Source organism: Osmia bicornis, chromosome 13 (genome assembly GCF_907164935.1).
Source record: "Osmia bicornis bicornis chromosome 13, iOsmBic2.1, whole genome shotgun sequence".
NCBI lineage: Eukaryota > Metazoa > Arthropoda > Insecta > Hymenoptera > Megachilidae > Osmia > Osmia bicornis.
Genome location: NC_060228.1, coordinates 8136379 through 8161991, shown reverse-complemented (window position 1 = coordinate 8161991; position 25613 = coordinate 8136379). Strand labels below are relative to the sequence as shown.

The following is a 25613-nucleotide window of genomic DNA, read 5'->3' as shown; positions in this document are numbered from 1 at the left end:
CATTTGCAATAAGCTTTGCGATAAAATTTATTTAGGAGATTATGTTTTTTAACCAATGGTAAAATGCATCCTCTGCAGCTTCAAGTGTTCATGATTGGTCGCTACAACGGGTATCATGATTTTCCCGCTTTTTAAGATGTTACAGAAGTGAAATGATACATTTGACGAATATAAATAATATACTGTGCATTTTTCAATTTATTTGCTTAAAGTCTGTAGCAATTCTGAACGACTTGCGTTGATGCGATTGAAATAGTTTTGTCATTGATTAAAATTGTGCCTTAGAAAAATGTTAGATATATCATGAAATTCTTGTGCTGACAAATTTACTAATTTTTCTGAAGATCTACAATTGAAATCAAATTTCCAGTGCAGTGAAGTGAAGTTCATTGCAGCATGGAGCGTCAGTAACAAGACTTTAAGACACACGTAATTTGTACTGTTAAAATGACTTATTGTTGTAAACATAAAATCAACATGAATGTCATCAGATCTTAAGGTTAGGTACGCGTCATAAAATACACGTTATGTTCTTTTAATACGTTACTTTGTCTAAATAATAGAAGCGTTCAATTAAATCAGTAAGATTAAAAAAGATCTACAATGCAGGTTGCTTGAGGACACTTCTTCAAAATTGTAACTGTGCATGGATCGCTAAGTACATCCTTCTATAGTATCTACGTGACATGTTTCTGCTTTGGTTACTGCAAGAGATATAAACATGTTAGTAAACATGAGTTGATTATTAGCCATTAATCTTTTTGCAATGATTGTTTATAAAACTGAAAAAGAAACAGAATTTTAAGCTTTAAACATTTTACAGGGCAGATCGAGATTATGATATGGGTCCGGCTACTGAAATGATGGTAAATGATTTTGATGATGAACGGACGTTAGACGAAGAAGAAGCTTTAGAAGGTAGTGAAGATTCTCACAACGAGTTGTCCGACTTGCAAAAGGTATAATTCTGAGGTGTCCGTGTAAAATATTTAACATGTATGATGTTCACTTTGTAACAAGATTCTGATCCCAACTATTCTAGGATCAAGCCTGTGAAATGAAAAAATCAAGCCCATAAATAATTACAATTATGATAAGTTTCTACAACACTTTGGACTCAAAGTGCGTTCTCGTAGTGAGATTCGTATGTTTAGTCTGTTTGTTATACGTGGCATGGTGATCATTTGTTTTTTCGTCTTCTTTCAGGAAGGTGATATGCCACTAAAAGATCTACTTGCGATGTATGGATACGGGGATCCGTCGACTGAAAATTCAAACAGTTCCGATCGAATGTTGATCCCATCCGGAAGCGGTGATCCAGAAGTCGAAGGGCAATATTCGGATAAAGGTGACAACGATGCGGATGACGATGACGATGACGACGAAGCAGATACGGCTAGTAACGAGCCAGACCTTAAACAATTTTATACAGAAATGTTGGAAAAAGGAAAAGATTCGACGGGATCAACGATGAAAGGGAGCAACGACGGTACTGTAGGTACCGGAGATAGCGGTAGACGACATCGAATTCATGACGACGATGACGACGACGAAGAAGGGGAAGCCGAGGAATGTTCCATGATCGATGGTTGTAGTAATAACGAAAATACAAGGACAGCACCGACGATAGGAGGTACTAGTGCCGCCAAGTGTAGTGGTATAACTGCGCTTGCTGGTTGTACAAATGATAATACAGTTGGTGGAGTAGAGGGTAGTATCGGTAGTGGCACAGTTGACGGTGGAGAGGATGGGATAGTTAGTGGTGCCATAGGCAGTGGCACATCGAGATTATTACGAAGCGTTTCACGACCGCAGAGCGAGGAAGAAGAAGATGACTGCGACTACAGTCCAGACGAGGAAGAATGGAAAAAGACAATCATGGTTGGTAGCGATTACCAAGCACCTATACCGGAAGGTCTCTGTCGTTACGACGATGCTTTACCCTATGAAAACGAGGATAAAATGTTATGGGATCCGAGTCATATACCTGAAGAAGAAACGGAAGAATTCTTAGAACGGGCACAACTACCAGCGGTGCAAGGTGGTTCCTTGCCTGCAGGATCTCATATCAGAGACGATGAACAAGCTTTATATTTACTATTGCAATGTGGTTACAATCTAGAAGAGGCTTTAAGGAGGCGTAGGATGAACGTTGTACCGCCAACAGACGCGGTTAGTCTTTGGTCTGAAGAAGAATGTCACAACTTTGAATCTGGATTACGAACTTACGGGAAGGATTTTCACCTTATACAGAAGAACAAGGTATACAAGATAGAATCTATACATATAAATAACTTTGGGAAAGAATGAAAATACAGTAAACGATATAAATTAACTTTGTCACAGGTGAGAACGCGATCAGTCGGTGAATTGGTGCAATTTTATTATTTGTGGAAGAAAACGGAACGCCACGACATATTCACGTACAAAGCTCGTTTAGAAAAGAAAAAATATGCTTTGCATCCTGGTATCACGTGAGTATTTTCTCTATTCGCAAGCGAACAACTTTCTGTTGCAGTAAATACTGAATTTGCTTCTCTTTGTGATCCAAATGATTAGATTTCTTCGTTCAAGTAACATAACTTCTTGTTTACGTTTCTTATTATTACGATTGGAAACTTGAAGTATGACAAGATCATTGAATCGTAAGCAGGGACTATATGGACCGATTCCTGGAGGAGCAGGAAGGTGTGCGTGATCGTAGCAGTTCACCGAATGTACATTGCTTATTGTATGGCGATGCGAAACGACAAAGGTCAACCGCTAGCGCAGCGAATACCGACGAACCAAAATCAACGGAACCATGGGATGGTACTGCAGTTGATCCTTTGGCTGATCTTAATGGACCAACTGCAGCGCCACCGCCTCCTCCGCCTCCACCTCCACCACCACCGGCCCCGACCGCTGTAACTGTATCATCAGCAGCCTCGGTTTCAACCACATTGCCAACCACAATGTATTGCACAACGGCAGCTCGTCATTCCGATTGTTCACCGTCCGACACTAATTACGCTAATCCGCACGCGTGGCCGAATTTGACGTCTCGGAGTCAGTCGACGACCTGCATCGTAACGACGGTCACTATCAATACTACGACCAGTACCGTTCCAATGGTCACAGCCGTTGGAATTACAAGTACGGTAACGACCAGTTCCATTGTAACTCCCGTTTCCTCGAATAACTTGTACCATTCGCGTGTGGCGTCTAGGGGCAACGATTCGCACGATTCACCGTCACCGGAGAATATTTTACCTCATTTGCCCCCTTAGCGTCGAACGCGACCTTCGGGTTCTTAGCCTGGAAGGCGTCGAATGTCTTTTTACGTGACGCGCTTCGTTCAGCACTCGCGTCAACGCTATCGTCGATAACATATAATATTCGTTAATATCACGGATTATATTTTTATACTGTATCGTAATACGACTATCGATTACATCCAAGCGTAATGAAACGTTATCCGCGAGACCGAAAAAATTTATATATTAAGATACGTTAATCGGAAAAGAAATCAGTCGAGTAGCAAGTGGCACGTGAACGTAAATTACTAGAGCTTTTTCTCCACACTCTGCTTTCTACTTTCCGATCGTTTCTATCATTCCTGTAGAACAGATTTATAAAGAAATGATTTTAAATCGTCAAAACGATTCACATTTCCAGATCTATAAATAATTAAGTGTTATCAAAGTGAGCGAACGATAAATTGAATTACAGAATTGTAGCGCCGGGCGCAAATTTTAAAAAAAGGATAATTGTAATGTTGTTCTGTACACGTGTCTGATCACCGGTACTAATTGTACAAAACTACGATCCATGAATCTGACAACGTATGAGATCTCGGTAATCGTTTAAGATGGTTAAATTAAATGAAATTCGATAAAATTTCCTCGTTCGTTTTTCTTTCACTTACATCTCTTCATCCTCGATTTTCTGCATTATTTGAAAATAGAAGAATACAAAAATTGTTACTTTATTGACTTATATCATAAACATAAAATAATTATAAACCTTTTTTTTTCCTTTGAAAGTTATCAAACTATTTTGTTTTTTCTTTTAATTAATTTAAAGCGTACGCGATCGCGAATACGTTTGTCGTTACCGAAACTGTGTTAAATCCAAGGATTCCATTACAGCTTTAAGTAATTTCCCCATCAAAGGCAAAAATTGTATGCTACTAATGTTAGTTGTAAACATCCCGGTGGTAAGAATATTCTCTTCCAAATCTTTTCTCGCTGTTTCTATCAATCTCGCGGGTAAAATAGCTTGGTTGGTATCAACGCACTGAATAGTTCTCACATTTCTAGAGTCTGCGTTGATCAAAGACCCTTTAACTTGCCAGTCATCAGGAGTACCTCGATGTTCGAGAAAATCGAAGAAAACTCCTAATTCCGTGACCGTTTCGCGCGCGATCAATTGCCGATCTCTGAGAGCGATTCTTGGGCTCCTGACACCTTCTAAAGCCTGACACAATATCAACACGAGATTAATTTCAAGAGCCAGTCTAGTATTATTCTCGTCCATAGATTCGAACCAAGGATCGCTGAATTTTTGATACTTGGTCATGATAGGACTGTCGCTGCTCCCTGCGACCATTCCGCTGCTTCCTTTTGCCACGTGTCTACCACTGGCCAAGGCTGTTGCACGCGATAGAATAGTATTTTCGCAGATAAGAGGATCGTAAGGTCTGCGTACCAGTCTTGGACTGCTTAGCAACGGCACGGTTACGTCCATTCCGCTAACGTACACTAAAAATTCTCCTCCAACGCTGGCGGACGACCTGGAGTTGGAACCAGAGGCCGCGTGAATGATCCTTCTTAGATCTTTGCTCGTATGCATTCGTCGATCCTCCGGGGTCGCGTGTTCCCACTCTTTCTTAGCGGAATCCGTTTTATCCGGCTGCCCCATGAAGGAAACGGAAGACGAGCTTACAGACTGCGATCTGGAATGAAGAGCCTGAGTGAACAGCTGCGTTGAACTGATTATAGTGCCGTAGGTTAACCGCGGGCCGGAACTCATGCTCATCTGAGGTGGTCCGAAGTACATCTCCGCCATGGGAGTGTACCAAAAGTCTTGGGTATATATAGTGTCCACGAGGGTGTTCAATCGAGGAGAGAAGTGGACGAAACTCAGGGCGCAGGTGGTGTTTATCACGATCAGTTTGTTGACCAGTAACTTCAATTCCCCGCTCGGGGATCGTTTATCGCAAGACTCCAACTCTTCCGCGCTCTCCACGCTGATCCCGTCGATGATGAACTTGAGGATCCGCGGTCTCAGCAACAGGTTCACGGTGTTGTCGTACGCCAGGTACATGCATTTGATCAGAGTTTCGCAAACGTTTGTCTGTATCGCGTTCCAAACGTACGGTTGGGTCGCCATTATGTGGATGAGAGCGACGAGAGACTGAACTAGGTCGGCTGCTAAGAGGTCCGCGGTGTGCCTCAACAGGGTCGACGCAACCATCAGCTGTTGCTCGTGAGAGTTCAGGAACATCACGATCGATTTAATGTAAACCGACGGCATGTCTCTGGTGACCAGACCTATTAGGAACTCGAGGCCGAGCGTGTAAAGTGGCCACCAATCTTGGCATCGCCATTTGCCGTTCGGACAATCGTCGTACAACGAGTCTAACATGCTGTTCTCAAGCTCGCCAGGTGGAATTAAACTCAACCACAATTTAGCAATGTCGTTTTCGTTGATTGGATGCAAAGTATAGGGAGAACGTACGATTAAGTTAAGCAGGTCGAGCGCCGCGCTGCTGAACCTCAAGTACGGATACTTTTGCAAAGTGATACCGATGCAGGCCATCAGTTCCGGTATCATTTGTCGAAGTTGCACGCAGCTGGACTTTCGCCGATACTTGGAAAGCGCGTTTCTTTCGACATAGGAGCGCAACAGTTGCGTGACCATGCAAACAGCCAGGGTAGCTGGTAAACTTTCCCGAATGCCGCGAATAGTTTCCGCGTTTCTTTCGTCGACGTTCTTCTGTACCTTCACGCTGCTCACCGTTCCTTTATCGTCCGTTCTTCGCTCCACCTTTTCGTGTATTCGTTTCTCTAACAAGGTTGCGGCCTCTTTCAGTTCCTCCAGTTCGCTGGCAGCGATCGTACAAGCGTGTGCCAAAAGATACTCGAGGCTGGTCGCGTCTTCGCGCAGGGTGCTTTTCACGCACTGCACGCAACCGAGGAGCAAAGAGATCAGTGTTTGACGCAATGATTTACCGTAACTGCGATAAGCTTGCCCGATTTCCTGCATCAGCTGCGTTAGACCCGTTTTAAAGATTCTCGAGTCGTCCACGCACATTTGTTTCCAGGAAGTGATGCATCGTAGGGACAACGAAGCTAACAACATTGTGACTTTTCGACTGGAGACGTCTTGAGACTGTTTGATTCGTTCTAACAATGATTCTAAGGAACGTTGGGTTATTAACTGTGCTTGGGTCACGTTGATCGGGTAACTCGAAGCTATTCTCTCATCCGTTAGCGTGACGATGAAATTGTACCAGGATTCCAAATTAGTTTCGTACAGCGAATCTACGTGAGTCGTGTCTTGTTTCTCGTAGCTGTTTAATTCTTCCGTATCTGTGTGCGCATCGTCGAGTATGTAAATCGCCAATTTTTTCCAGTAATCTTTTGATTTGTCCAACAGTTTCTTCAGATTATTTGAGAAATCCTCTTCCAACGTGGTACTCTTGAACAGCTCTAAAGTGATTATGTCCAGCAGATGGGAATAGCCTTTCGCGCCTGGTACCAAGTCTCTGAAAAGAGGCGCGAAAAGGTGAGTCCAAAAGTTTTCTCGTTTTCGAAAGAAATTCACGAGAATCTCGTTTCTGTGATACCACATCGCTCGTAACAACGCCATTGTACTATTGTACAATTTGTCGCAGACGATATTTTCCTTCTCATAAATTCGCTGCAGATACTTGACCAGAAACTGCCTGCACCCTTCTGTAAAAAATTCTTCCACCGATCGAGGAAAGATTCGTTTGCATTCCGCCGGATGCACGATGTTGAAGAGAGCTTCTGTTAGTCCAGGTTGCTTTTCTAAACACACGGCGACCAGCTCGAGAATAGCTACCTTCACCTCAGCGTCGCAAGTCGGCGACATGAGTCCTCTGCGAGAAGCGAACGTCTCTCGTATAGCTGTACCATCCATGCCCATGCAAACGAGAAGTGACATCGATGATCCTTCGGCAAATTTTTTCAACAATCTCACAGCCATCGCTTGTAAAGGTGGACTGAACCAAACGTAGAGATAATTAACGATCGTAGGTACTATCAAAAGACCGTTTGGTACCCGAGGCGAAGAGTACAAGGCAGCTTCCAACGGTGACCTATCTCCTATTACCAAGCCCAATGACTTCCGGAATATGAGCAATCTGTTTACCACGGACAAAGCCAATTGTACGCTTTTGATCGCTTTAAATCCTTTCCCGCGGATCCAATCTGTCTCTGCCATCATCTTGTTGTGCAAAGTACGTTCACCGGTACGAATCAATTTGAGCAGCGCGTGCCTTGGTTCCAGATACAGTAGACTATACGCTACCACGAGCTGTAATTCGTTTCTAATGTCTTCCTTCGGTAGACTAGATTCGAGCGCTCTGTGAACACAGAACATGCTTTTCAACCACAAGTCGGTTTTCTCTGCGTCCGATTCGAAATACCAGCTATCCAATTTTGGCAAAACACCCTGCAACAAAAATACCATTCCAGGTATTTCAATCGCGTACAGAGCTTCCTCGTTGTATTTCCTGATTAAATATTTCGATAAGATGTCCAAGTACGCGTTCAAAATTGGATAAGAATGGGCGATCGTCTCGACAGCGGACAACCAAGAAGCGATTATACCACCGTCGAAAGAGACCGCTTCCGCAAAGTTCAAGGCTTTTTGATATCGATTATTCAATCTTGGATAAACACCAGCACGCATACGTGACAAGATTTCTTCAGGATACTCCAGTACGAGTTCGGACGAGATGCCAATGCATGCTGCTACTATTTTATATATGTACATCTTTTCTTCGGGTAATACTGGATACGAAAATCTGTTGATGATTTCAAAACTTAATTCAGTTGGTATCACCATGCTCTGCCGTATTCCAACGTATTTGGCTAGCGTCTTTAATAATTTCAGACCTAAGCAAACGTTCTCTGGCAAATTTTTACTCATTTCATACGTATGTGTCGTTCTTCCGCCTACTTGAGAAAACAGCTGCTCTATCTTATAATGCAAAGCATCCCAATAGCTCGCTCTTTGACGAAATATCACCACTTCCCGATCGCTGGATAATATACGTACATTTTCATGGAAACAATCTTCGGATATTGTGTAGGAATTTCTGTGAATCGTACATTCCTGTTCGTATGGTCTGTACGGCTTATTGTGATCACGTTGCCGCGGTACCTCCAACGTTAATGATTGCAGATTATCTAACTCTATTGCAATTTTTTCGGCACTCGATTGCGAGGCGCTTGCTAATCCAATCGCAATGTTCGTTAATGGGTCGAAATCGTATGGGAACTGTTCAGCAGCGAACTTGTAAATCATAAATAAACCGTTGTCCTGCTCTTCCCAAAATCGCGCGGCAGTTTCAGGAAATTGAATTGTAGCAGCAACGGCATCAAAGATACCGTTCAATACGCTTAACTTGTCTTCGTCTACGAAAGCGCATACCAACGTGAGAAGATTGTACACGCTGCTACGTACAACCTCGGCGTAATGAGTTTTCTCGCAAATCATTTCGCAATTCAATAAGTCTTGCAGGTAGTGGAAAACGTTAAGCTGTATGGCTTTGATGGCAAACGGCTTAAATCGATTCAAGGTATCTACGTTTTCAGAATCGATCGCGTAATTTGCCATCATCCACGACAGAAACAGTGGACTATCTTGAGGGAAATTATCGCGAATACATTTTTGTTCAAAGATCTCTTGCATACTACTCCTTACGCTCGGTACCCACTCTTCCATGTTGGGGCTACAAAGAAAATATGCTTTTATTTCCAACATTAAGGAAAATAACAAACTGTGAATTAAAAAACGTACTGTTTTCTGACGTCTAACGCTACCAGAAGCAAACCTGCCTGACTGAACTGTATTTCTTTGATTTTTCTAGCAATCGCTTTTTTATCTTCGTGACTCTTTGTACTCGCTAATCGTCGTGGTTCTCCCTATAAATGTGAAATTTATTATAAGGTACAGAGTAGGAACGGTACTTTGCAAACAGATTTACTTACTCCTATGCTTTCGTACAACTGCATGAATTCTGAGTGAGCAATATGTATATCATGAATGATGACAGTTAGTATATGGAGTAATTCTCTCATTTCGATCAGACTACTATTGTACAACCTATGCAAATACTCTTCTGTGCACAATTGGGACCTTGTAGGCGGATTCACAGTCTTTAACATTTCTATTTGTTTTCTGACAGACTCTAAGAGTGTTCCAAATAAAATGTCATTGAAAAAGTTTGAAAATTCCTTCTGATAACGATGCCCTTTATCTTTATATTCAACCATAAGCTTAAGGCACTTTATTAAGGTCATCCTTTCAGAATAATAAAAATCCCAAATATCGTCGATCAATGCTTTCATCGAGGTAAAATCTATAAGTTGTGACGCGAAAGTCTCCGCGCAATTTCGATATTCGTATTTTATAAAATTACAGACTAGATCCCATGTGATTGTAGCATCCAAATTCTAAAAACAATAATAAATTCGTTATTTTTGGACGCATTCATAGAAGGGAAAATTAATGAAATTTGTAATACGTACAAGGAGAGGAGCAAGTTTACTAATTAATTCGTACATTCTAGGTGAGGGATCATTTTTCGGTATATTTTGAAGCGATGCTTCCGTGTATGGCTTAAAAAACAGTAATCCTTCCTTGAGAAGTTTCGTTTCTTTTTTAATTTCATCTTCGACCAGTTGTCTCTCACACCGGCATACGGTGTCGGATATCAAAAACCATAACTCCTTACAGTAACTATATTGCAAACAATTGTAATACAATGACAACCATATTACGTAAAAGTTTAACTTCATAAAGATTAGTAAATGTGTAAACGTTAATCGCTTTCAAAATATAAAACAATATTTACTTACGGCAAACTTTCTACAGTGGATTCCATTTCCAATATATCAATTTACAAAAACTATAAAAAATACATTACAAATCTCAGACGAGATAATGTAGATATATTAAAATTAAAATAAGTACGCTATTTGTGCGTTACATTTCTATTTTACTATTAAATATTAAAAACTATTACTGTAAACAAGGGCAGGTACATAACCTCAACTATATTATAGGAAACATCGACGAAATTAGATAAAATTGAAAATACGTTCTTGAATTTTATAAACTCGATTGCTGATTGGTCGCTACTTAGTACTTTTCTAAAAGTACTAGGACTAGTTCTCCATTTAAGTTAGCAACACTGCGAAAAACTGCCTCGCATCTTATAATTTGTCGCCCGTTAAAAAGGAACATTATTTTGTGAAATTAATAGTAAAAAGTAATTAATTTGGAGTGGAAAAGTATTCAAGTTTTTCAGGAAGCGGTGGGACATGGTATGTATACGTTTTATTGTGTATTCTATTTGGTATTCTCATAAGTAGTATTCAAAATTGTTGCGCCATGATGGTGGATGTTCGAATTCAAATGGGTACGAATAATCACGATTTACATAAATATTTTCATATTAAATTTATATGAAACAGAAAAAAGGCAAACTTCGAAGGATTTTTATATTAAGGCACTTTATTAAGGACATCTTTTCTTGAATTTTGTAAATTCAATTGCTGATTGGGCGCTAGCTAGTAACTATCTAAAAATCCCAGCATGCTAGGGACTAGTCTTCCGTGTAAGTTGACCACTCTGTTAATAACTTCCCGCCAAAAAGCGTTGCGCACTTTCCAATCTGTCGTTCGTTAAGAAGGAACGTTATTTTGTGAAATTAATAGTAAAAAGTAAATTAATTTGTTGTGACAATGTGTTCGAGTTCTTCAGGGAGCACTGGCACATGGTATGTATACGTTTTATTGAGTATTCTAATCCGTATTATAGGATAAATATTCCCATAAGTAGTACTAAATATTATTGCGCCATGATGGTGCACGTTCGAATTCAAATGGATACAAATAATCATGATTTGCATCAAATTTTCAATAATAAAAGTACACGAAACACAAAGATATAGAAAAATTCGAAGGATTCCAACGATAAAGTTTCTAAATTCGATTTATACGATGATATTTCATAACGTACAGTTTTTCGAACTGTTCGTGCCTACTGCGTAATGCGCCATTAAAAATGGCTGTCTCGTAGCGTAGATAAAAACAGTAATGTAGCTATATTTTATCTGAAATACATCCGAGCATTTAACACAAAGATACAAATTCTGATATCGCTGTTGCGAAAGCAAGATTCGTCCATATAGCGTTAAAATGTTAGGTTAGCGGAAAGTTACGGCGTAGTAACACGTACGGGAGAAAAATCGTTCTCGTGAGAGTAGGGTAGAAAAAGAAGAAAACGACCTAGGAGACCGATGTCGGTCACATTTGTTACAGTTAGTGGTTGTAACTGACCATAAGAACGGGATTGATTCATTCGCGAGATATTGGCCGATCTTAGAACATGTATTCTCTCTTTTTGCACAGATTCATTGAAACAAACAGATTTCGTACAATTTCACACGTAAAAAGTGCAAAGTGTTTTTAGACCCTATCGTAGGTTTCGCGCTAGTCATTTGCAACAGACTGGAAGATAATTATACCAGACGCAAAAACAATCGTTTGCATAGTAAAACGGGTCGACTGCGCGCATGCGCGGGTACGTTCGAATAAATTTCGTCGAAACGATTAAGCCGTCCGAATAAACTGTCCCTTCGAGCAGAATCGAAGCCGATCGAGTTCTTATCGATATTCTTTTTACGAGAGTCGAAGAAAAAGTGAAATCGTTTCGATATAACAGCAGCGGCGAGGGGTAAAGGGTAGAGGGATAGAGAAGCGAAAAGGTTTCGGTGAGTTAGGGGTTAAAGAAGACAGGGGTGTTAGGGCGCCGACGCGGAGCGGTCCAGGCGGTCGACGCGGTGTCGTAGACGGCAGTGCACGTTCGCTTAGAACACGGAGCGTATCTCGCGTGCGGTTCTTTGCCGGGAAAACGTTTCGTCGAGGTTGTGCACGATGTTGTTGGCGGCGTGAACGCGCAGCAACCGAGGCAATCGCGTTCTCCCCGTAGCTATTATGCAAATTCCTGCGAAAATTTTCGTAAATGACCATTCATCGTTAAATCGGTTCAACTTTTTAAAATCGTCTGTTTCTTTATCCTGCAATTTTTCCTTATCAATCTTCGCGCATTGCATTCATGATTGACGTGGTAAGATCGCGTTAAAATCGAGGAGTTTTAAAGTAGAAGGTAGTCGAAATTTTAGATATAGATCAATCGATAGATTCGAAGTTGAAACGAGACGGCGGACAGGGAGAAAGATCGAGCGCGAAGCGCGCAATCTTCGGAAGCGAGTTGGTAAGAACGGGTCGGATAGTACTATTTCATCTGTAGTGCAGGAAGCGTGTGTTTCCATAATGCATGTACGTCGCGATTCCTGTTAGCCTGGATGCATCCGTCGGGAAATAAGGCACGCGTACGCGGGCACGTTCTATACGCGCGTTGAAAAGTATTCTCGCGTTTAATACGGCTGCTCGAAATTCGAGCGTGCCGCAGCGATCGGTATGCGCCACTGCGGTTCTTCTCTATGCTCGCCTACCCTTGTAATTTAATCGCGGCTGCAACCAGACCTCGCCAATCGTTCAATGCGTAACGCCACGGTACCATACAGTTTCTCTCGCTAAAACGGCTGTTCATCGATTTTATCCGTTGATCCTGAAAAGACACAGACACGGTTTACCAATTTCGTTTCCGATCTGCTCCGATCGGCGAGCGAATAAAACGAAGCGGAGATCTCGATCGGTGTTGTATTTCGCTGGAATGGTTATGCAAATATTTCCAAAGTTCAGCGAAATAGAACAAAAACGTTGCTATTTTTCTTAGTTTAATATATGTGTTCATTGAGTAGGCGGTAGTTGGCGGGTAAGGTGAAACACGTGTACAGTCGAGCAGTTGGGTGATTTTGAGAAGAAGCGGAAATGCCGAGTGCCGCGAGTTGTTCGCGATGAACTGACGCGTTTCCGGAGGACGTTATTTGGGTGGTACAGTTTGACGGACGGTATACAGATAGAAAGGTGAAAAATGAGGGCCTCGTTGCTGTTGCTGGGGGGCATCGTGGTGTTCTCGGTCGCGGTCGCGAGAGCTCTTTCGTGCGTGTGCGCGCCCCTAGAGTGCGATGTTCTCACGGACGAGGATTGCCCCGGAGGCCTCACCTGGGACCCGTGCAGGTAAGCTGCGCCAGTTTTCCCTTTTTCCTCTTTATGGGAAATCGTCCTCTGGAAAATCACTTTTACCAGGGACAGCACGTTCGCGTGGCCAAACACTGCGACGGAACGTTGCGGGTCATTTCGGGTCGCATCGAACGAATCTCAAAATTCTGGATTCTTCTCAAAGTTAAAACGATCGTAGGATTCACGTTTAGAATATTATATTTTGTTGGACGAATATTTTTTAACTTCAAACGTAAATGGTAGGTACGTCAAAGTTACGGGAGTGCATAAAGGATTAAAAGGAATACAGGTTTGACGTAGAACTATGGAATTCGCCATCCATCTCCAGTATCGAAATATTGGCACAAATTCAGTGAGAAATTCTTTGAAATATCAACAAATACATCATTCAAACTCTGTCGATCACAGAAGAAATAACAAAGTACTAAATAAAACTGAGCGACACCCATCTGTAAAATTTGCTTATTCATAAGAGATTATAAATAAATGGAACGAAAAACACTGTTACCGAAAGATAACAGAACGATCCGACCGCGAATATTTGGAATTTTTATTTACTTTCTGAGATCGCTTCCAGTTTGAAACGAGAAAGCTCTGTTTCTTTCGTACGAATCCGTGTTCCGGATTTAAGTTTGTTCGCGTGTACGCCGACTTTCGTTCCCTGTACTCCCATCGTCTCACAAATTCGCGTTCTTCAACGAAACTTTGATACATCCATCCGCCGTTTCTCCTTCTCGTTGAACAAATCTTTTCCTCACAGTTCGATTGATCGTTGAAAAGTACTTCGAAAGAGAGAGAGGGAAACCCTTCAGTCTGAAAACAAATTAATGGCAATTAAATGATATACAGATGATTGATAATCTGTACATTAATTTAGCAGAAATGAAACTTTAATAAAACGGAATTTCATTTTCTTTTCAATAAGTTTGACGTTTCCACGGTCGGCGTACACCAGTATCGAAGAATTGCGTGCAATTAAAATCCACACTACAATAAAGGTCCTCTTTTTCACGGGAGGTAAAAAGCTCTGCTCTTTGTTGGCCGGTTGGTTCTTTGTCCAAGAGTCAGCGGCGAATTTTATTCCGGTATTAGCGGTGCACCGATGAAAAATAGGGTTTGATAAAGCGAAGAGTGAATATTCAAACCAGAAACGAGTGAACAAAAGCGTCAGTCATTGAAATTTTATGCTGTTTCCCGCCTTCTTTCCTCGGCGATCGGTCAACGCGTTTGCGTTCAACGATACAACACCCGTTCGTTCATCTTCCTGGCAATTAATAATAAAATCGTTAAAATGAAAAGGTTGATCGAGTTCAGGGAGATTGAAACGCACAGGTGAAAGAATCGTGTCGACGCGTTGAGAATTATGTTATCTCGCGTATAGCTTGGCGATCCGTTTCCTCTGATCGCGCGTTCGATCAACGACAGCCGGCAGCTTCGCAAACGGTGCGGTATTTTTCTCGATTCCATTCCAACTCGATTTCGAGAAATCGCTAGCAAGAAGATAAGTTCGACTGTACATGCTTCCGACACTGTTCGGTTCGCATTTTCCACCAAAGTTAACACTTTCCTGTTTTCGAACGTTTGTTCGATTTTTACCTTTCGTCATCGATACGATTGATAGGAAATCGAAATGAATTCCGAACCTCGGTCGGGTCGAAAGATTTAAAAGAAACGATTTGAAAATACAAGATCGAATCGAAGGGTTCGAATAGATACACACCGTGTTTCTCCCATAGGGGTTTTTTCAATTCGATACTCGCGCCGAACGTTTATCGCGACAAAGAATTCTCGACGAATAGCTCGGGAAGAGCAAACTCGTTCGACTGTTCGAATTCAGCTGGAAAGTGCAAAGAGTAGTCTCGTAGACGAGTTATCTCGAAGAAAGAAGTACGGTGACCGTGGATTTTCGCGTAGGGTAAACATTTTACGACACTCTTCGATCCTTCTATCTGAAAGGGAAGACTTTCCTGCGAACGGTAATATCCGAGAACTCGTATTCGTTGCTTTACTACGTCCGGTCAAATTGTCAATGAAGCGAAACTACGACGAATCGTTTCCCTCTTCTTTATTCGTTCCTCCTTAAGTTATCGCACTTTCTATACGACTATTCCTCATCGTTTCTTTTCGAGCAATTTAAAAGCTATAGATATCGATTACGTAGAAACAGCAGAGAAATAATAATTGAAACTACACCGAATAATAACGATGTTACTCGGTAATGTATTGGGAAATGTTTAGTACACAACGTTATTACCAGATCTATTGTTTCGCGATATTCGAATTAGGCAACAAATTAGGTCATTACTAGAACATACAAAGCGGGATAATTATTCGGGTACTTTGATAATAATTGATCTTGTTTCCTGTTATCTCGATTACCCGTGCCGGGGAAGAAAATTGTTTCGCAGTGAGAATGAGAAAAACACAGTATAAAAAGATTGATTGGCCCCGATGCTACGCCGAGATGAAGTAATAAAATTGCTCGGTATAGTTGAAAATTTTCTCCACGAAGCAGGGCGGGTTTTCTTGTTGCTATCTCGTTTTTTATCCCTACTAGCTGTGCTTCCCTATTCTCCAAACGTAAGTATTATCTTTCGACGACCGGTATAAAACACGCCGCGTATCGTTCGCCCTGGGTGACTTTATTGCGTTTGATTTCGTTCTCGTAATATCGAGCTTGTAAATTATTTTTACTATCGAATATTTCCGTGGAAAAATTCGTAAATATTTTCAGTCGTATCGTAACTTTGGTATATGTGCTTGTTTGCAGATGTTGCAAGGTGTGCGCTCGAGTCGAGGGAGAGCCGTGCGGTGGTCTGTTTGGCTTTTCCGGAAGCTGTGCCGACGGTCTGCAGTGCGTGATCAAAAACCTGCTGCCCAATACACGGGAAGTGGACGAGGGAGTCTGCACGAGTGAGTGTAATCGATACCTTCCGATACATACCGATATCCCTTGAAATATGCTGAAAGTTTTGAGAATCCGACGATAAAATGCAACGTATCAGCTGCAGCAACAGTTGGAAACTTTCAGAGTGATCCGTGTAATACTAGATAATCAGTGTCCTACATAAATTAACCCCTTTCGGTCGTATCGAGGATAATTGTTTCAATTTAATAGCTGTTAATGGAGACAAAGAAGGGGGTTGATACGGTGTTAACGGGGACAGTCTTTTGCGGTCGTGATTATCGATATAGGGAGGTAATAATAGTATTCCGCCGGGGGCGTGCAATGATGCATGGAAAAATTTACGGATATTTTTGCACGCGCGTGCCTCGCAAACGCGAGAATAATATTCGCCTGTTTGTTCGCAATATTTCACTGCGTAATTTGCGACGGAAAATGGTCGAATAAAAATACATTTAAAACAATTTTAACTACCGTCTGTAAACGATGGACGTATTTATTAGACGTCCACCGCATTAACGATCCGATTATTGCGTTCGAATTGCGCTTCACAGCTTGTTGAGTTTAACCGGTCTCGCTCGTAAATCGTTAGGCGAACCAACCGGAAGACGATGCGTTAACGATTCTCTTCTATAATAATGGCTCCTTCTTTCGGATCGGAGTCGAACGAAATAACGTACAAACGCGAACGTTTAAATACATCCTGCAGAGTCAATCGATATCGCTCGATTCTCCTCGAACTTCCACAGAGACGATTCTTTTGTAAGTATAAATGCTTCTCGTAGCTTTCCGTTTTCGACGAGTGTCCTCGAGAACGGACGAATGATACCCCGGTGCCGTCACGAATCGATTTCGAGCGAATGAACGTTTAAAAAATTATTTTCGATATCCCTATTGACGTTTTTAATAAGCGATTTGTAGTCCAACTAGCCGTGATACACAAGCTCGTTATCTCGTTTTGCCCGATACTCTAGTTGCTCGTCTTTTCCCTCGGTTCCCCTTTTAAAAACTTCTTAACACTCTGAACGAGCCGACCCCGTGATTGCGGAACCGGGCGAAACGGAACGGATTTAATCGAATAATTTTTCCGCTGAAACTCAGCGTTGTTATTGCTTCGCTTGTTGCGTTTGTGGCAAATGTCTGTCGGAGAGAAAAGAATCGTTGGGAGGAGCGATTGCGAGGAAATAAAAAGATGTGAACGATATTGAGGCAGGGATTGAGCCATCGTCGTGATTTCGGAATTTTATGTTCGCAACAATCGTGTATGCTTTCGAACACAGTTGAGCGGTGTAAATATGCAGAACGGCGGGGACAAAATAACGGTCTGTTTAGAATTCCGGATTTTTATTAACACTGTCCCGTGAGCGAACGTAACGCGGCTGCCGTTGCAGTTGGCATCCGGCCAGTTCGGTGTGCAACAGCGGTTCGATTTTTGTTTTTTAGAACCTCCTCGCTATTGGTAATCCCGAAATATGATTTTTACATCGACGAAAATTCGTGCCTTGGATCGCTCGAAGGTTTCAGGGAATAAACGCGTCAGTAACGAACCGTTTCCTCAATTTTCCAAAATATTAACACCTGTTGAGATCGTTGTTTCGTTCGGTCGATGCTTGTTGCCGCAACAAAACCGAGCTCGTTTCACCGACCGGCAAATAGAACACGAAGCGTTCGTTCGTAGTCGAAATCAACGATTTTCAGTTTCCCGTTGCAAGATAGTTAGAAACTCGTTGAGGGAAGCTTTTTTCTTGCCAGGTAGCGAGTGAAAATAAAGGAGCGGTTTAACTCGAAATCTCGTTTTTCTCGGTTCAACGCTCTCGAGATCCCCGATCCGAGGGCTTATAAACGCTTCAATACTAATTACTCGCACCATCTTCTCATTATTATCTTAAAGTGGCAGCTAATTGAATTACCGCGATTCAATTTGCTCGCGCCTCGCCGGGGGACCTTCATCGGAGAGAGACCGTTTCAATCATTCTATTGTTCGTTATTTGTATTTCAACTTAGGCCGATTTGATCCTAAATGCCAGTCTCGCAATCGGTCAAAAAGCGTAGGAAAAGTCCAGATTAAATTCGACTCGGGTAACGTGTTAATTAGTGGGGACGATATTTAAACGCGAAAGTCTTAACGCGTAATTTCACCCGCGGCGCGATGGATACATTGTTTAAAAGAGGAAAAGTTTGAAATCAATTTAGTAGATCCTGCCGGAAGCACGTTATCCAGTGGGCCGGTTGGAAAACGTTTAAGAAAAGCGCTGAGCAGAGACTCTGGATGAGGATATATGCATACCTCTGCCGTTGAATTTAAGCCGATGCATATGCACTAGTACTTGACGTGGAAGCTTCGGGTACTCAGTATTCATGGAATATCGTTGCTCGAACGCAAGAGGTCGTGACGAGAACGGGGAAAGCCTGGAGACGTAGAAATTAGTTTAGGTCCTTTATATGTACATTACCGCGCTTTCATTTAAAATACGGCTCCGCCGGCACGCGTGCCGCTCGTAAAAATCAAGCATACGGTTGACGCGTCATAAGCATTCTTTATAATATCGTTTCCATATCGTTTTGCAATCTCTGCCGAGTAAAACGGAGCAAAGGATACGACGGTAGGTGGGTAGGTAAAACGGTTCGTTTGAAACGATCAAATACAACGGAAACGAAGGTACTCCCTGCAGTGAAACGTCGGATAAAACGGACTCAACGGTTAGTTAATAAGAAAAAATAATTAAGTACTCCGCGATGTGCATGCAATCTGCAATTGTAGACTCTCGTTATATTCCCGTGGTAGGGGTGAACATTTTTGAAGCTTCCAAATTCTAATTAACTAGTCATTTACAATTTCTATTAATATTATTACACTGGAAGTCGCACTAGTTTGTTCATTTTACGTCCGAAAGATATTACACAACGCAATTCAGGGAATTCGTAATTAGAATTCGTAACTTCTATCGTTTAAAAGATTCCTGTTCAAATTTAGTCGTATCCACGCTCGGTTACATTTATAAATTGGCTAATATCGGACATACCGCGTCCATAGTACAGAATATTTGGTCGGCATTGCCCGCGCCAGATATAATCGATGTTTATTACTCCGATTTGTATAACGCGCAACTCAATTAACTCATGATTTACTATTCCGCCGATTCGTGAGAACGTTCCAACCGACGCGACGGTTCATATATGTTATGCATTCCGAATGGTATTCCCTAGATCTCGAATCCATTATCGTCCGCGATATTTTATTCGTCCTGTTACTTTTCCTCGCTCCAACGAAATTGAAACATTTCTAGGAACAACGGCCGGTTCTTGCAAATGAAACGAAACGAATCGAATCGAATTGAATCGAGTCGAATCGAATGGGAACTCGCAATTACCACGGTCCAGGTTTCCACGAAATAAAATAAAAATTCGGCAGGAATCGAGGAACGCGATTTGAACCTGGTTCCCGATATCTTCGATATCGTCGTCTAACGTTTCTGGACCATTTAAATAATTCTTCGACATTAATCGAACGCTGGATTGTAAGGGTTATATAGAAGGGTGAACTAGGTGTTTTTCTCGTCAAGGGTATCAGATTTCCGAGCTACGTTGATAAAGGTAATTTACTCAAAGCGTATCCAGAAATGTCGAGCAGGGAAACGTCAAGGTTCTTGGACAAACGACGAAGCGTAAAGGGAAGACGATCATTATCTCGAGATAGGACCCGTTGGGCTCCATTGAAAGCAGGACAAAGCAGTCCCGGGTAATTCGGTGTGACTCGGAAAAAAAAGGGAATAGAGAAACGGTAGGGAGATATCTGAGCATTTACGGGCCATTTCCTCGTCGCTGCTCATAATGACGTTATTGCCTTTTCGGGGTTCGCGGGAAACTGAGCCTGAATTCGTTAACCACGGACATTATCGGTTTCTCTCTGATGCGTCGAACGTGCAGTTTCGTCAGAATAGACTTTACTCGCGACAAGTATCGCGCACTTTTTCCATGCACGTTGCGAAAAAGAAGCTTTTCCGTCGAGTTTCGACAACATTCCATTCATTTTCCGCGCGCAGGAACGATATTAATCTTGTGTGACGTTCGCATAGAGTTCCAAGTTTCTGTTCGGGGTATACTGTGGGTCAGTGATTTAAGACCAACTGTCTTCCAACGCTTTAAATCATATTTTCATTTCACGTTAGATCGTATATTTCTCTTTCCAGTTTAAATTTAACTCGGAGAAATTAAATATACCAGAATTTTACCTTTGAATCTATATGGACCGTCATGGAAATATGTTTTCGATAGGTCGTATCAGCGACGATACGTAGTCTGATATTGAAAACGTCGAAATCGTTTTAGTCCCGTTTCTGTGTTACGTTTTGCTTAGAAGACGTCGTCGAGCCTGTCGGCGCATTGTGCACCGTTGTTCATCGAAGCGCGAAAGGAAAGTTGACGTTCTCGTTCGTTTTGTCGGGAGAAGAGTCGGACGGATGTGTTTTCCACTGGTTTTCGTCAAGTTATTATTTCGCTCTAGATGTATCCCGTTGCATCGAGTTACACGCGAACTTTACGTAATCGATCAGATCCCTCTGGGCAAACGAAAAATATTCCACTCGTCCGAGTTTAAGAAAATGGTACACGTTTGATATTTTAGCTGACGATAAGAAAACGTCCATTACATTGTCGCACGCTTGAAATTTTATTCCGCCGAGCCAATAATAGATCGTAATGAGAAAAGACGCATTATTTTTGCATAAAGCTAATAGATGCTTAGATAGTTTCTATGGGCGCATGTTCCGCGATGGTCGTAAATCTTTGGAAACAGAGGGAAACACGCCCAACGGTCGTGTCGCGGAGAGTAGCGTTAAGTAAACGACGACGGTCGCTCGGTTTTCTTCTTTTCATACGGTTGCGGATTAAAAATGAAATTATGCACGCTTGGGGCAAGTTTGCGGTGAAATATTGACCGTAACGCTATCTGCACGAGCCACGAGTGCATCCTATATAGGTGCGTGTGCACACGTAATGCTATGTATGCGTGTGTGAACGCATCGTTTGCGTGGTCGCAAAGTGATATCGAGCTCGATTAACCAACGCGAGCACGTCCTTCCCTCTTACACGGCTAACCTGAGATCCCTTCGGTCACCCACCGGGAACGTTTCCACGAGAAATTAATCGCGACGCGCGTCGCGACGCAACGTAACCGTCTACCAAACATAATTCTCCGCGGAACGAGCAATTTTTTAATCAGACCTCGCGTTTCGTATCGTCGACGCGTCGACTATAAATCATAGTTAGCTCGCGTTCGCCAGACGAATCGTCCGGGAAAATTCGGTTCAACTTTATTCGCGAATGCAACGATACAAGGGAATACGGTGAGTTTCCCTGGCGCGATTCCCTTGAAACATTTAATCAGTCTTCGCGGGTACAATTTTTCAAATTTACCTCGCAGAATCTTGCAGAAATTTTAGCTGGCCGCGTTTGTTCCGGTCGTTTGCATACAGCGAATGTTTAATTAACGCGAAACTACCGACGCAGAAGGAGACGGACCGTTAATATGGAGTCGCTGCTCATAAATACTTGGTATCAGCGCGCAGCAACGAATTCGCGAAACGCTGATACACGGTAACGACGAAAGATTTTAATTTCGATTCGTCGACAAGAAAGCCTCGGCACGGGCCGATGAAATTTCTCTGAAAATTTATTCAGACGAGAATGTTCGGCAAACGTTATCGAGCTACTTGAGAGAGGGAGAGAATTCTCGATTCGCGGAGTGCAATTAATTTCGTTCGAGGCTGTTGGCCCAAGTTCCGTGTAATTTAATAACGGTTCCCCATTGAAAATCTACCTTTTAATCGGAATAGTCGAAACAAGCGTGGAATCTGATTTTCCAGAGGGGCCACAGGTGCTATTCACCGGGCACCTTTCGACGGGAGTTCAAACAAAGATTCGCGAAACTGGCAGCATTTTCATTGAATCGTATCTCGCGTGGCATCGATCGGCCACGGAACTACGAGAGTTATATCTGGCTGCTTAATGGAACTGTATCACGAAATCGTTTCTGTTCGCTGCTTCTGGCAACGGTTTAATTGTTCGACATCGCGCGAAAGAGTTTTCTCTGCGCGTAACTCGTTTTCCTCGTTTTGCGTATCACGCTTCTCGCCAAGTTTCCGCCGACGAGAATCGACAACAGGCAGAATCGTTCGCATTATCTTACCTTTTTCTCTTGCTCTTTTTCATAGTCAAGGAAATTAGAGAGCGTTGCAATTGGTTAAAGAACGTCGTCGTCGGCTTCGATCGATGGAACGACGACGTCGGTTCGGCTTCGTAAAAGTTATTGACCTAAAAACCGTCGCGTCTGTAACGAGTAAATATGAAGCATCGACGTCGGAAATGTAGGTGAAACGATTCCTGCGAAATCTCTCCTTTCAGAAGTTCGACGATTACGCAATATTTTTATACCCGTCTGTTTTATTTCCGTAATTATTGTGCCTCGTTACTTATTCAAAACCGGCTAGCAGCGTTTCGCGACAAGGTGCACGCGTCGCGGGTACAACCCTTTCGGGTCGTACGTTCCGTGAAACGACGGGGCGACGTCGACGTTACCAAAAGGAAACCCTTAACGTAAACACACGAGGTAGCCCTGAAAACGAGGCTGGTGGTTACAATGGTAGCGGCACCGTTTTCAAAGATAAATTCGTTTAAACTCCCTCTCTCAGCTCGTCGTTCTCGAGTTTTCTATTTCAACCGTGCTCGTATTTTGGAATTACGTAAACCCCCTGTGACTGCTGTGTTGCATCTAGCGTCTGATCGTTCCGCGAAATACATTATACCTTGGCCGCTTGAAATCGTACGATCGCGTTTTTCTTTAAATATTCAAAAGCGAGACGATGAATCCGGCTCCGCCCGTGCACGATTTCCGTAAACGCGACACTGTTGTGCAGCTGGGTTAACTCTTCTGTTTCTCGATAAACGCGTCGAGTTCTCTTTCGAACAGTTAATTTTTACACGCCATTATGAAGGCGCTTTTTCCTTTTTTTTAATCCGTGAAAAATCCGTGAAAAGCGCACTCGTGCCGCTTTGAAACGCACCTACTCTTATGTCCGTCAGCGAGTAATTACAAAGTCGACTCGAGCATGCGAAAAAAAAAGGAAACTAGGAACGCGCGTTGAAGCTTGGATTTTACGCGAGAGGATATTATCTAAATGCGCGCTCCAGCTTTTCTGGCAAGCTGATTCCAAGAACGTCCCCGGTATTTTACCACCCTTACAATTATATTATTGTATCATCACGTCCGTTGCAGTTTCGTTCCGTGGTAAAGGAAAATCGTAAACTATTCGATAAGGTTCGAAGCGACTTGTAGCAGCGTGGACGAAGGTTTGGCTATTTGATTTCCGCCTGGACGGCAATAAAATGGCGCAAAAGCCGTGTAATAGTTGGAACTGCGGTTGAAGGCAGGGATTCGAGCCGGACATGTAGACGTCCGTACTAGGCGAAGCTCGTTTCGAATGAAATAAACCAAGGATAGTCCATTTTCAACGACGAATTTGTCCGCTGTACGTGTTCGTGTATCGAGACGCACACGCACACGTTCCAGTAAAATATCCACAAACGGGCAACGGTCCTCGAGTATAAACAGTAGTTTACGTCGTCCTGTACAAGTTTACTTCGTACGGATACGCGTTATACGTGTATTACGCTTATGGTTTACACAGATTTATATAGGTAGTAATGCAGACACACCGGTGCGAGGAAAAATACGAATCGCGTGAATGGGAATGATGGTCGTACTCAAACCGGCCCAGGATATTCTGATTTTACGTGGTTCTCGGGTTTTCAGCTCGCAGCTATTTTGAAACGCGGAAAATTGGTTGGCCCGTCGATGAATGCGTTGAAAATGCGATGCTTTCGATCGCTTTGTATACACGCACGACCGTACATTTTCCGCGATTTTTTCGTGTCGGTTCGAACACAACTTCGAGTTCAATTTGCATCGAACGTGTAACGCGATAGATTACTTTTAGATAGATAGTATTATATTTAAATAATGTAAATTACCTGAGTGCGTTTTCGACGTCCTCGCTCGATAAATGCCGGTACGTGAATGCGAAAGACGAAGTTTGTTTCGGGCCTCTAGGCGACCTGCGAAACCGGCGAAGCCGAGCTCGAGGAAGGGATAATCCCTTCGGATAAACACTTGTATTATCATCGAACGTATTCATTCGTTGTTGAGCCTTCCTCGGATGAGTATCAAATCGGAAAGTCGGACGAACGGAGTTTATTTCGGAATTGTGTATCGATTCCTAGTGTTCTTTTTTCTTTTTTTTACACGAAAGTAACCCGCATCGAGATTAACGAACCTACGTGACCCGGCTGCGATTTCAACGGAGAAAAAGCTCGACTCGTTCGCCGAACTTAATATATTTCACAGCCGGCGATTGTTGGCCGGAAAGCTGGCCGAGCCGGTGTACGTTAGGTGTATATACATAGACGCAAAGTAGGAACCACAGTTTCTCAACGTCAAGTAACAAATCTTGAGAATAGCTTGAGAGCGCGAGTGAACGCGCCGCTGGATAGCATTCCTATGCAACGCTTCGCCTACGTGCATCCATGGCTACGTGGGTACTCCATAGATCACCGTTGCAACTCGGCTCACCTATACGGAAACTTCGATACAGTTTCGGTGTGGGGCGATCAAACGTATTTACCAGTTACTGTACGCAGTAGGCGGTGAGTAGGAAGCGTAATTAATCGAAATAAATCTATTTCACCGATATTAACTTCCGTACGTTTCCTGTATATATCGATCCCGTTTCAATTTGTATATATTTACAATTGCGAGAGAAGTTAATAAGTGAGGTTGAATAAAATTTTTGTCGATCGTCGATATTATGGAAATCGCGCGTATTATGGAAACAGGGTAGAAGAGCATTCTAAATAAAGAAATAGACAAGAAAAGTTGCAAAGAGACTGCATCGTTGAATTTTAGCTAGGTAAACCGGAAACGTGGTCATTTCTATTATGTATACGTCTCGTGGAGTGTATAAAGGTAGAGGGTTTGCGCATGCACGTTACCCCGAAGCATGGATACTGTTGTGCTCGTTACGTTGAAACGAACTCGAAAGAAAGAATAGCGAATCGTCTAATTTAAGGGAATTATTTCAGGGAAAGATCGTAAAACGTGATCGAAAGAAATGGAGGAATAATAAAGAAGATGGAAGGAAGGATGGTAGCGTTTAATCACTGGGCGATGTAGGGTAAGCAGGAGAACGGATATCGTCGTTATTCTTCGAGCGATAGGTTGTCAGGAAAGCGTAGAAATATATTTCGGTTTTCACGTGGTGCAT

The 25613-nt window shown here is 42.5% G+C and overlaps 3 protein-coding genes and 1 long non-coding RNA gene across 13 annotated transcripts in view; 2 read left to right on the top strand and 2 right to left on the bottom strand.

The window, feature by feature from the left end:
* Positions 1-129: 129 nt before the first annotated feature.
* LOC114879106 (mesoderm induction early response protein 1) lies at positions 130-3850 on the top strand. 6 transcript variants are annotated; one of them, XM_029193684.2, is made up of 6 exons: positions 130-499; positions 610-723; positions 824-959; positions 1207-2262; positions 2347-2474; positions 2651-3850. In XM_029193684.2, coding segments are annotated over exons 2-6 (1941 nt in total). In that variant the 5' UTR covers positions 130-499; positions 610-721; the 3' UTR covers positions 3270-3850. The 6 variants fall into 6 exon arrangements, with proteins under 6 accessions (XP_029049517.1, XP_029049518.1, XP_029049516.1 ...); XM_029193685.2 differs by having other exon boundaries at positions 130-504; positions 2654-3850; XM_029193683.2 differs by having other exon boundaries at positions 130-504.
* A 101-nt stretch (positions 3851-3951) lies between these two features.
* On the bottom strand, positions 3952-10303 carry LOC114879100 (nucleoporin Nup188). The gene is made up of 5 exons (XM_029193665.2): positions 10098-10303; positions 9768-9978; positions 9228-9692; positions 9037-9161; positions 3952-8968 (listed from the first exon to the last, which is right to left on the bottom strand). The coding sequence occupies exons 1-5, from the start codon at positions 10121-10123 to the stop codon at positions 4093-4095; spliced, it is 5703 nt and encodes a 1900-aa protein (XP_029049498.1). The 5' UTR covers positions 10124-10303; the 3' UTR covers positions 3952-4092.
* Positions 10304-10920: 617 nt separating this feature from the next.
* Positions 10921-25613, top strand: part of LOC114879078 (cysteine-rich motor neuron 1 protein-like) — a 108190-nt gene continuing 93497 nt past the window's right edge. Inside the window, exons 1-3 of one of the 5 annotated variants that reach the window (XM_029193608.2) lie at positions 11602-12519; positions 13070-13388; positions 16162-16304. In XM_029193608.2, the coding sequence (XP_029049441.2) occupies positions 13243-13388; positions 16162-16304 (289 nt within the window). In that variant the 5' untranslated portion in view covers positions 11602-12519; positions 13070-13242. Of the gene's footprint in view, positions 11021-11601; positions 12520-13066; positions 13389-16161; positions 16305-25613 lie in introns of those variants that run through there. The other 4 variants (XM_029193607.2, XM_029193606.2, XM_029193609.2 and 1 more) reach the window with 4 other exon arrangements.
* LOC114879080 lies at positions 13572-24990 on the bottom strand. The gene is made up of 2 exons (XR_003789851.2): positions 24325-24990; positions 13572-14204 (listed from the first exon to the last, which is right to left on the bottom strand). It is a non-coding gene; the product is annotated as an uncharacterized LOC114879080 (long non-coding RNA).

What these genes read in the sequence shown, in the direction of transcription:
- LOC114879106 (XM_029193684.2), top strand. An exon ending in AGTTGTCCGACTTGCAAAAG is followed by an intron (nt 960 to 1,206) that starts GTATAATTCTGA and finishes GTCTTCTTTCAG; the next exon opens with GAAGGTGATATGCCACTAAA. An exon ending in GCTTTGCATCCTGGTATCAC is followed by an intron (nt 2,475 to 2,650) that starts GTGAGTATTTTC and finishes TTGAATCGTAAG; the next exon opens with CAGGGACTATATGGACCGAT.
- LOC114879100 (XM_029193665.2), bottom strand. Translation starts at nt 10,123, where the DNA reads ATGGAATCCACTGTAGAAAGTTTGCC. An exon ending in GTAAACTTGCTCCTCTCCTT is followed by an intron (nt 9,693 to 9,767) that starts GTACGTATTACA and finishes TATTGTTTTTAG; the next exon opens with AATTTGGATGCTACAATCAC. An exon ending in GCGTTAGACGTCAGAAAACA is followed by an intron (nt 8,969 to 9,036) that starts GTACGTTTTTTA and finishes TTTTCTTTGTAG; the next exon opens with CCCCAACATGGAAGAGTGGG.